The sequence below is a fragment of the Tyto alba genome, unplaced genomic scaffold (genome assembly GCF_018691265.1).
Source record: "Tyto alba isolate M040663 unplaced genomic scaffold, T.alba_DEE_v4.0 Super-Scaffold_13, whole genome shotgun sequence".
NCBI classification, from domain to species: Eukaryota; Metazoa; Chordata; class Aves; order Strigiformes; family Tytonidae; genus Tyto; species Tyto alba.
Window position 1 is genome coordinate 32,124,427 of NW_024881275.1, and position 12,567 is coordinate 32,136,993.

General features: G+C 38.8%; 1 protein-coding gene across 1 annotated transcript in view; it reads right to left on the minus strand.

Annotated features, from left to right (window-relative positions):
• Positions 1-12,567, minus strand: part of FAM189A2 (family with sequence similarity 189 member A2) — a 29,672-nt gene that overhangs the window by 10,177 nt on the left and 6,928 nt on the right. Inside the window, exons 5-8 of the mRNA XM_042788005.1 lie at positions 5,391-5,501; positions 3,455-3,580; positions 2,589-2,696; positions 2,347-2,456 (exon numbers count right to left, since the gene is read on the minus strand). Coding sequence (XP_042643939.1) covers positions 2,347-2,456; positions 2,589-2,696; positions 3,455-3,580; positions 5,391-5,501 — 455 coding nt within the window. The remainder of the gene's footprint in view (positions 1-2,346; positions 2,457-2,588; positions 2,697-3,454; positions 3,581-5,390; positions 5,502-12,567) is intronic.

The window sequence follows — 12,567 nt, forward strand, 5'->3', positions numbered from 1 at the left end:
TTACTTCTCAGTTTTCAAAGAGCTCCCTGAAACCTTAAATACAGCAGAAATCCCAAAGATCTTCGGCTGTATCATCTTCCTCTTAGGAGGTAGCTCTGAGAGGGAAGAAATCAGAACAGCACCTGGAGAAGATCTTGCTGGAAAATGCCAATTTTGATAACATAAGTTTACATTACCCCATTAACACTGGAAGAAAGTGTGGTGGTCAACAGCAGAGCTGCCAAGGCAACCTTCCCCACACAATCTTCAGAGAAGTCTGTGACCCAAAGAAACTATTTTTTTCTGTGGTTTTTATTACATTTTAAATTCCTGGTTTGGGACTGAGTAGGAACCCCAAGCAACATACAGAAGACCATGTGTTTGGCTCTCTGGACCCATGTCAGGCTTACAGCTATCACTAGTGGATGCAATCTCTCTACAAAAAAATGTTACACAATAGGAAGTCCTTCTTCCCCGACTTCAGGGCTTCTCTGGACACTGGCTGGAGGAAGCAAAGATGACTGAAAATTATTTTCTTGCAAGATGAGAGGAAAGAGCAAGGTGAATGGAAATGCCTACAGAAGGCTGCTTAGAGAGAAAGAATAAAACTTCCAAGAGAACTGGGGAGCACTTTTGCAAAGGGCTTCCATCAAAATAATGGATATAATGCATGGAAAGATTTGAGGAAAAAAAAAATATTTTGATAACTAGTCATTGAATTTTTAATCTTAATGGGTGATATATAGCATGCTAAAATAGTTTTTAATTTTACCCTGTTTCATCTGCCCCTGACAGCTTCAGAATAATTTTGGGGCACGGTGGAGTTTGATGATTCATTGATATTACTACTACATATTTTTCCAGTATGCTCATGCTAAGATTATGTTCAGTGTAGGCTACAAAATTATATATTTCTTGAACCTTAGTTTTGTCTTTAAACATGCCTGAGCTGGCATACCCAGCTCAGTCACACCTTGAAAATTAATGTTGCATCCAAGAGTTAAAACTTATTGCAGAACACACAACTAGAAAAGCATTCCTTCAAGTCCCTTAATATGAAAGTCATTTCCAGGCTGTGCACATTTCTTAAAAATCTGTTATTTATTTCTTATTTTCCACTCTTTTTTTTTATGTAAGCAAGGTGGATTCTTGTGCTTTCTTTCCAGTAGGTGAAGACATCCTCCATTGCCCACTCTCACTCCTCCTCCATCCCGCAGCCACCACTGCGGAGAATTCCACCCTACATCAGGTGCGAACCCTGCCTGACAGCTCACACCTCAGTACTGGATAAAGCTAGTGACTACCCAGCCCTGTCAGTACAATCAAAATGTACCCTTCAGTCAGCCCTAATTGCCAAAGAGAGAGAAGGGGAATCCCTCTGTCAGAAAGGTCTGCAGGGGGCCAGACTACTGTTCGGGGATCAATCCTCACATGAGCCTTGCCAAGAGGTTGCACCTGGCTTTCCATCACTGTCCTGACCTGCTTCTGACAGCATCATAAAAGTTTTCAGCAGTGTCAAATTGCTGTATGTCGTGGTTTGAGCCTGGTCGGCAACCAACCCCCACAGCTGGTCACCCACCTTCCCCCTCCCCACCTGGGAATGGGGGAGGGGATTAGAGGGGTGAAGGGAGACTTGCAGGCTGAGATAAGAACAGTTTAATAGTGGCAATGAAACGAGAACAATAATGATGATAGGGGGAAAACAAAAAGAAATATATAAACAGGCAATGTACAGCGTAATTGCTTACCACCCGCTGACCAATCCCCAGCCCGTTCCCGGCCAGCGACCCCGAGATACCAAGATCCCACAGTCGCAATCCCAGGAGAGAGAGAGAGAGAGAGCCCCTTCCCGACCACCCCTCCTCTCTACAGTGAGCACGATGTCCCATGATATGGAATATTTCACTGGCCAGTTTGGGTTTGGTGCTGGGGCCGTGCTCCCTCCCTGCTCCCTGTGCCCTTGCACACGGGCAGGACATGGGGAGTCGGGGAGGCCTTGAAGTCTCGGTAGCAGCTGAAAACATCAGTGTGCTATCAGCATTCTTCTCATAGCAAACCCAAAGCTAAATCCAAAACACAGCACTCATCTAGTCCCTGAAAAGGAATATTAACTCTATTTCAGCCCAAACCAGGACACGGTATTTTTCTTACCCAGAAACAGTTCCTACAGAATAAAGAGTGAAAACCATAAAGTGATACCTCTCACCAACACTGTATTTATGCTGCCTCCTAACTCAACAGGTTCTTTTTTTTTTTTTTTCTCTAAAGTCACCAGTTAATAACAGAGAAAATGGCCTTTAAAAACAACAAAGATTATGCAGTGTTTTCAAAGACACTAAAAGGAAGGGAGATAGTGTAGATGTTTACCTGCTATGTGTGCTTGAAGTACAATTTTCAAAATAGGAGGGGGGTGGCACAGGTGGGACAAAATAATCAGGATCCAAAACATGAGCTTGGTTTTCAAACTGAGATACAACCTTAATCAAATGAAACTTCTGTTAGAAACCTTCTCACATATAAAAAAATGCTGAATGGTGTAATCTAGTAATACTGTTAGTATCATTAGGCAATATTGTTAGTATAGCAGGCAACACCTTGCAGTCACTTACTATGGAGGACTCCATTGGTGAAAAAAACTGTATGCAATGCAGGACAGTCACCAACAAGCAAACCATGGTGGAGAGAGCATTCAGGAAGCAAAGAACAAAGAGTGTTTTCTGAAGAACATGAAGGTAATGGAAATTAAAATATTAAATCAAAGTATTTTAAAATGTCAAAATAATAATAATTTGAAAATTAACCAAAGACAAACACAGAAAACACAACGATGACGATGACAATTACTTCTTAGAATCATATGTGATGACGTCTTCAGGACAGGTAATCTCCAAGATTGGAGTAATTTGCAAAAGCTTGTTTTGCCTATTGTGTGTCTCGACAGAGACATCCAGAAGGGTTTATTACCTCCTAGATGTGATTTATAGTCCATCTATTCATCCAGGAATTATAACCTTCCTCTTAACTTTTCTGTGGAAAATTCAGATCTGAGATCATTACCATTGAAGAAATGTTAAAGCACCTTTATATTTGAAGATGATGCTATTTGGAAGTTGTATTTTAGCATTTGTAAGCCATGAATAGCTGAAAAGATCAAAAAAACAGTGAAGGCATCAAATCATTAGCTGAAATTTACACCATATTTATCCATGCAATCTCGTCTGAATTTAGTTGTAGTTTTGGTTGCATAGAACACAGAAAGGACAAGAACTGCATATTGGATCAGCAAAACACTGGTCAAAACCCAGAGATGAGTTGAAAAAAAACCTGGTAGAGAACCACAAGGAGCTTCTGACCAGTATGGAAGAATAACAGAATTTTTCACAGTAAACACAGCAGTCACCTCAGCACTGCACTGTCACACGAGTGTGAACATTAATTATCAAAGCAGTTATGTTAAGCAGCATACACTGGGTACCTTGAGAAAAAGTTGAGCAGTACTGCATGACTTCATGTGGTACAGCTTCAGCCCACTCTCTTCTGTGCACTCAGTGAGCTGAGATTCTTCACAGCAGACACAAATCTTCCTTTTATCTATTTGCACCTTTAAAAACCACAAAACCTCACGCTTTCAATTTATTAGCTGTTTTATGCAACATTTTTACCTGTATAATATAGACCCTATGTGTTAAACTATACTTCTGACTGAAAAGTGGGCTGGAAATATAGGCTCATAAAATGAGCCTTATACAGTTTAGTACGCCAATGATCCATGCATTATAAAGCTATACTACAAATACTTGTTATTCGAAAGCTTATACTGATAAGCTCAAGACATTTAAACACGATTTATCTGTAATCAAAGCTGCACTGATTACTAAGCAATTTTAGTATCCATGATCCTTCAAATGCATAGCAGCATGGAAATTCTTTGACTGACATGTAAGCCACTATATATGGAGCATACACAGTTTCTTTGATTCATGAGTATATTTTGCATCTCTACAGATGGAATGAAACCCACAACTATAATTTCAACCCAGTCAAATCAGTAACTATTGTTCTTAACTTTCAAATTAATGTTGTCATTTTAGTTTTCAAGTAGAAATTCAATGTTTCTGTATTTAGAGATAATTGGGGAGTTTAGCTGTCAAAGTGTCTACAGTCATAGCGTCAAGGGTCTTCCACCTACATAAACAAATCTACAGAATAATTCATGATTTCTGGAATATCATTTGGCTGTACCCTGTGCTTCCAACCACAGAACGCTCTGAAGTTCACAAAACGTTTAACCATCTCATCTGTTATAACTAAGTTTTCAGTGCTGCTGATAATGGGGAATCTAGATTGTGAAATGCTTGTAATCTTGGACTCACTGCAATACACCTGCTGGCATGTTAAGCAACCAACAATAGCTTTCTTGAAGCAATAAATGAATGAAAATAAATATTCAAATATCTTTCCATTAACCCTTAAAGTCCTTCAAGCCTTTACACATGATCATCTTGATCACCAAGCCACCATGTATCCTTCAATTTCAATTATTCCACAGTTTCTTGTTCATAAATAGACATTCTTTTACTTCTTATGACACTCATTTGAGAAAAATCTTTTGAATTTTGTCCTCTTGTGTGCAGATTGCTTTTTCCTCAATTAGCAGTGTTCTGAAAAGCTAGTATGATTTGATCTACCTTAATTTTTTCCTCACGGTTCTTGCTGTAAGGTATCAACACAAATTGTCCTCATCAAGTGAGGCAAACCAGGATAAATAATCCCACCCACAGATTATACTGACTGATCTTTTTTGCGGTAGCCCACCAGTACCCACTTAGGCTTTCTTCAGCACTTTATCTTTGTCACGTTATTATAAAAATCCTTTATGCTAGTTCTTAATTGACTCTGATATTAAAATCAAGTGCATAATGCTGGCAAGAGGGATTTTCTAAAGATATACTGGGAATTACCTCTTACGTGGCCCCATAAAATTATCTATAAAGCCTTGTAGTGAATCAGCTGTGTCTTCAGATCATAAAGACAGAGGCCAGCTCTCAATGAAGTCAAATAAAACCATTTCTGGGCTAAGTATGCTCTTCTAATGATGAGTGGAATCTTTCAAAGCATATCATTTTGAGGTCTTCAGCTTTAGGACCTGAACACCTTATGAAGACTCAAACTCAAAAAAAAAAAAACGCAAGTGTTTAAGAATACAGACAATAAAGATACAGTTGTGGGTTTCAGTGAGTCTGTTCACAATTTGAACTGAATCAAGGCCTGAAACAAAGTTTTACTTTTTCCCCCACCATGCTATAGCTGCATTACTTGTGTCCCTACATTAGCACATTTTGTGATCCTAACACAGCAAGCTTATGTGGCATATCATGATGAAATACATGTAAATTAGTGTGTCTGCTCACCAAATTGCATCTGGGTACTCCGGTCACAAACTGAACTCCTTGACTTGCCAATATAATTCCAGTCAGGTTCATCACAAGACAGATGACAGACACCACAAGAAAAAAATTATTCTGGAATAGGAGAACAAAGTTAACAGCAGTAAGAACAGGTTCACAAACCCAACCCAAGGAACCTATGGCAGTGCAAATCCCACTCCCAAACTGAAATTGGGAATGACACTCCCCTTCTTTTCAAAACTCCTCGTGACTTCAGCACCCCAGGGTGTCTTATTTTAACCCAGTAGATGGTTACTCCAAACACCTTTGTCTTCTCTCTCTCTCTCCTTATTCTGCACTAGATGTGCAGCAATAAAACACATGCAACTATTGAAAAGTACAGGCAGTCATAGTGGAGTGCAAAGTACGATTTGCAAGCTGCTTGACTTCCATTGTATGTCATATTCTTCCACTGAGTTTACCTCTCTACCTATTTATATCAGTAAGAAACCTGAAGAGGAAATATCCTAAGACAACATTCATTTTGCATAGGATTTCCAGAACTATTTTGCAACACAAATAAATTAGAAATATTTGTCCTGGTACAGTGAGAACAGACACTTCAGGGACTTCTCTTTTATGGTTTTATCTCCTCCTGACTACTAAAACCAGAACACCTCCATTCATAAATCAGACAATACATATATAAAGCACCTGAAAGATCAGAATAGGCAGGAATAATAGAGTACTTGAAAAAGGACAAGCAGAACCAGTAGATAAAATGAAATTTTACTTTCACATATGCCCTTACAATCTGCAATCTGTGCTTACATGAGACTTGGGATATGGACTTTAAACACATGTAAGAACTTTTTCTGTCTAAATTCACACATGCAGAATTTTTCAGTATTTCAGGAGAGAGTACTATGGGTAAGACTACTAGCTTAGGGACAGGTAAAAATGAGATTCCTCTCCTGTCATGTTTAAATTCTAAGCACTCAAACCTACAAAGCAAATATCAGGTCTTTAATGTCCAGAAGAATCCTTGTTAATAACAATTTGCTCACTCCGATTCCTTTGTATCAAAATGGCCTACATCAAAAATGCATGAGATGACAAAAAGCTGAGGAAGAGAATGAAATAATGAGTGACACAGGCTCGGTTCTGCTCCAGATAGCTTTACAGAAGATCCAGCAACAAGGACTTCCTAAACATGCACAAAGACAGCAATCACTTTCCAAATTAATTTAGCTGACATACCATGGTTAGCTACCTAGGAAGCTGGGCAAAAAGTAAATCAGAGCTGTTGCACCAGTCATGATCCCGTTTACCAAGGCTCACGGAAAAAGTAATCACCCTTGAATGGACAAGGGCCAAAGAACATTACTGTGTGAGCTCATCCCTTAAATAACAACATTTCTTTATGAGTAGGCTTTACAGAAGCTTGATCATAACATTATCACATAAGGTAGGTTTTAATCTAAAAAAATCCAGTAATTAAAATAGTTATTAGTACTCGCCTGAAGAGGATTGGGACTACTTTGTGGTTGACATAGTGCGAACAATCAATGTTAAGAGGAACAGTATTTTCTCCTAGCTTTATGTTAGTAAACACTTTGAATGCCATTTGTTATTCTGTACAAATGCAAATTCAGTATTTTTTTTTTTAAATTAACCCATTTCTCAGCACTCAAATGAATCAATACTATTTCTTTTGCTTTTATCTGAATTATCTCAATTACCCTTTTGATTAAAACTACTTTGAGAAAAAGAAAATTGGTAGACAAAGGTTTTTCATTCAAGGAAAGCCATTCATTTGTATATAACACAGAGCACTGTCAACTAGTTTTAGCTCATTTTAGAAGTGAAATAGAAGCTGTTTCAGCATAAAACATCTTTGTAGTACAAATCTCAAGAAACTATATCAAGGAAAACAAGAAGTACATTTGTTTTCTTTCTAAATGAAGAAATGGAGTTACTGAGCAAAGTAGTTACTTGGCCAAATAATAAGTCAAGAAAAGTTTATTTAAAAAAAAAAAAAAAAAAAAGAGGAAAGGCAATTTCAAAATTAGTTTTCTCCTTTGGTACAGAGGCTGCAATAGAAACAATCCAGTATACAGCTAAATACCAAATTATATATAAAATCCAGGCTCCTAATGTACTGGTCTACAAAATCTTAAATAAAATTCACACAGATTTTTCTAAAGAAACATGTTAAAAATCAAAGAAAAAGGAAGAAAAGGAACATTATTAAAAATATGCAAAACAATTATGATAATGTCTACATTTATGTTCTAATAAATTCTACCAGAGAAAAATGAAATCTTGATCTGTTGTTTTTAGGTGTTTTTTTCTATGTATAGTCTATTTTTAACTGCATAACCTAGTATTCAGACAATCCTACTGAAGAGGCAGAAGATAAAAGTAATTCTTCTACGTATGTTCTAAAAAACTACCATGATCTGAACCATAACCATAATAATTGCTACTACCTGGCCAATAGTGGACAAGAGAATATATTATACTTCAGTGTCAAGAGAAAAAAATCCTTTTTCTTTCTGCTCCACTACTGGCCAGCATTTTCACAGAATCAGAGGTTGGAAGGGACCTCTTGAGACCATGTAGTCCAATCCCCTGCTCAAGCAGGGTCATCTACAGCAGGTTGCTGAAGACCATGTCCAGGTGGTTTTGAGTATCTCTACTGATGGATACTTCACAACACCTCTGGGTAACCTACACACTTATATCCATTTATGTTTCACACATATACTTTATAAACATCCTTCTAGGAAAAGGCAACTCAATGTATTAGCTTTCCATATGCACAGTAACAACAGCAATAATTAAACATTAATTATGGGACCTTACTGATTTTTCTGACAGTTGTGAGAGCTATTTATATACCATGTGGAGACCTGTAACACAACTGTCAACCAAAAAAAAACCACACAGAAATAAAAGACAAACCAGTTCATACAATTAAAAAGTCACATACTTCAAACCTTCAAATAGAGCATTAAAACATCCCATATGAATGAGAGAAAAGCCTTTGCAACATAAAAATCAATTATTAAGAAAATCAGGAGAGTCTTGACTTTGACCTGATTGCAAAGACTTTGTATGAATACTATTTATTGACTTAATGGTGAAGACCTGCCTGTGAGCCAAGAAGTTAACACAGAGCTCTTTTACTTCTAAAATCCAGACAAACAAGCACTACTACAGAAATTCTCACCCAAGCAATTCTCATCAAAGCCAAATGACTTTGCTTTTAATGAAGCACATGGATAGGGAGAGATTTTTTTTACAGGGTTACGGTCATGATATGCAGCTTATGTTTGGTCCTTTATATTGTTACTAGCAGAGCTAAAATTGAAGAATGTCACTGCATTAGCACCAGAACTAAGTATTTTGGTCTAACCATTACATTTTGGTTAAATCTATGCAAATTAGTCAAGGTGCAGATATCAAGAAGGTGGTAGCTAGCTCTAAATATTTGTTTTAAATCTTCTGGGATGTATTTTTCTTCCAATAAAACTTTTCAATTAAATATAAGCTTTACTGTAAATTTATTCTTCATAAATGTTCAAGGCTTCAAATAAATATTTGAATTCCACAAACTTTTCTGTTTTCCAATGAAGACCTGTAAATTTTTGTCATAAAACCAAAAATAATAACACTTTGGCATTTAAAAAAATTAAGTTTCTAGTAAAAATTTCAGATCATTATGTTACCACACTGTAAACCATGAGAAGAATGTGGATTGAAGGACTCATGCTGAACATGCAACTTGGGGTTTTCTAAGTCAAACCCCACAAACCTTTACACAAAAGCTTACAACATGCACGAACACAAAAGCTGGCACGCTAGCTAACAGCAGAACCATGAAGCACTTGGTGTAGCTGAAAACCAGGCTTGCATTCACCCAGCCTGCATCCGCTCTGTTAAGTCCTTGATCCTCTGCATTTGCAGATACCAAACTGCTGCATGGCACCTGCAGCTGACGCAGTTACACTCTACCCAGCTCACACTCCTGTCGCTTTTCATGCGGTCACAGATAAATCTTCTTTTTAGAGGCAGAATCCAAGCACCAAGCAGTCACCAGAGATATGCCCAACTTGAAGTCTTTATTACAGTTGGTGGGGAAAAAAAAACAAAAACAAAAACCAAAAAAACAACAAACAAGCAAACAAAAAAACCCCACAACCAGAAAGCCTCTTACAATGCACACTCCACAAGATTGCAACCAAGTTGTACGTGACCGTAAAGGAAAGGATGCTTCACTAGCACAATGTTCAGAAAAGCACGTATGGCTCCTGGGAACACAACATGAACTCACAGTGTTGGCTACCAGTCCAAACTGGTATACAAGTGAGGACAGATGCTAATATAGCAAGCACGGCCTATCGAAGATATGAATTGCCCTCATTGCATACGCAATCAAACAGACAATGTGAAATTGGTATATTTTCTGAAAGAAGTTAGGTTCCTTCAGTTAAAAATAAGATTTAAAGACCTTTGAAAGGAAGGACTTTAGGACCAGTGAGGACGGAACCAGCTTCTATACAAGTAGGGAATAACGTCAAGCCTGGAACAGTTGAGAGTCAATACCCAAACAAATTGGTGGGGGACGGGGTGGTGCAGAAGTTTGGGGAAGTTTCCTTCTCCCCATTAAGTAAATTCAGACAGGCATGCACAGGAAGAAGCTTCTTCTCTGGAATAAAAATCAGCTTCGGAGCGTAAGCATTACAAGCTGATTTCCAGAGTTGATTGACAACTGATACCCAGAAGAGAAAAGCCTCAGACACCTAAAAGCAAGGTAAGATTTCAAGAGCCAAGGCTAACCAGCATCTTCACTGGTGAAAGCCAAGCCTCTCCTGCAAGAATGTCCTTCAAAGGGTATGATTATAATTTGATTTTGCCTTGCAGTACCCTGTCTCTGGGACCTATTATTTACCTAATATCTTCACCCACTGAAATACAACCTGGGTGGCAAAACACAACAGATGCGGCTCTCGATTTTATTCACTAACAAGCCTTACCACAGCCATCTCTATTCAAGGCTGGTTTCCTCTCATAGATGGTGCTACTAAAGGTCCACTACAGCTGTATTAATGGGTTTCTCTTCCTTTCTTCCCCAGCGGGAAAAACATGAACAACCGAATCACAGCAGTCCTCTCTGCCCTTGAGACTGGAGGCTGTCCCCAGCTTCTTTCTCAGGACATGGCAGCCCCATGCTTTCTCCAAGCCCATATCTTGCCATCACAGGAAAAACAATCACCAGCTAGGTTGGTTTTGCCCATGACTAAGGCCTCGGATTGAAGTAGCTGCCATAGGACAGCCTGGCCATCCACAAAGAAACAAACCCAGGCAGTGAGGAATCATCACCTAAAGGGTCAAGATGGTGAGAAAAGTTTTTCACCCTTTTACTGAAGGAGCTAGACTGCTGCCATGTAGAGGAGCTGCTGTCAAATGGGTGTACTCCAGCAGATTACAGAGATTAAAATCCTGATTTAGAGTAGCAAACAGGTTTCTTCTAGAAAGAATTAGTATTTATAAAGGGGGCAAATATAAGTGTGAATTGCATTACGAAATTACTTAAGTACTGCAAACTGACAATCAAAAACAAAATATAAGTTAATACCGGAAGCCTCAAGAAAGAGCATTACCATGTTCTTAAGCATAAACCATACCACACACTGCCCTGAGGGCCAGCACCTCCTGACGGACAAATTGCGTGGCGCTCACCAGTCACCATAACTCTGTTCAAGACCCATCTCTGCGGAGGAGAAGGCTAAATGATGGGGCTCAACCATGAACCCTTGCTTACAGTCTAATTACTACATCTGAGAGCTTTTAGTACACACCATGAAAAATTAAAATCTAGATATAATTACCCAACTTGGTCTGAAAACAAAGCTATTCTGGGGGGGGGGGTTGGTGCATATGAAGAACTCCAGGGGGTTAGCTGCACAACTTGAAGAAATTACGAAACTGAACTGAGTGACTGAAAACAGCCCTGCATAAAAAGAAAGATGGGAAAAGGCCCTTCCTTATGAACAAGAGGGCATCTGTCAACTGAGACATAACTACATATGAAAAAGAATAACAACCACTTAATCTCACAAACTTTACACCTTAACTGTTGAGCACAGGCCAAAGTCTCTGCATGAAGACACCTAAAAGCTGACATAAGTTGCTGCAGTATAAAACATGGTAACCGATATCACTCCTCAGATTTCTGGCATAGCTCTAGCACAGGTAAATATCTGGGTTCGATAGCCATCTTATAAAGCCACCTTCATGTGCAATCAGTCCTGTCCACAAAGCTCACTTGCTGCATAAAGGCACCTCTGTGCCTGGCACCTGCTCGAGTCAAGGGCTGTCTGGGAGGCAGCTGTGCGATCCCTGCTGCCTTCACAGCCGGGAGGCAGCTCAGCGCGGGCAAGGGTAAAGGGGTTCAGTCGAAAAGTCAGGAGAGAGGAATCCGTTAGAAGTATGTTTACAAGAAATAGGTGCAAAGGGCCTCGCCTAAGGAGGAAAAAGGGGAAGGCAGTCACAGCTGGAACAGGGACACGTTTTAGCTCTGAATGCATCTTACAGTTTCACCTGTGAATGTCATAACTCTAAGCCATGGCTGAATAAGGAGTGTCATTGCTTATGTATTTAGGAAACTTGCTCTTACAACTCATACAACTCCTCATAACTCCCAAGAGAAAATGTTCAAGTTACTAGAGGGTAAAAATATTAGAAACTAGAAACTTAACCCAAAATAAATATGCTCGCAGAAACTAACAACTTGTCCTCGATAGACTGTAGCTAGTTCAGTGCATGATTTCTTTAGCCTCATGAAATATTTAATGATACTTTCCTTTTTTTTGAGTTTAGAGTAGAACTGTTCAGTTGGAAGGGACCTACAATGATCATTTAGTCCAGCTGCCTGACTACTTCAGGGCTGACCAAAAGTCAAACCATATCAAGGGCATTGTCCAAATGCCTCTTAAACACTGACAAGCATGTGTCACTGGCCACATCTCTAGGAAGCCTGTTCCAGGGTTTGAGCACCCTCTCAGTAATGAAGTGTTTCCTAATGTCAAGTCTGATCTAATCTGGCTTTCAAAAAAACAGACCTCTATAAAATACACATGCAAATAAGAAAAAAAAAAAAAGTCTATAGAATCACATAATCATTTAGTAATTG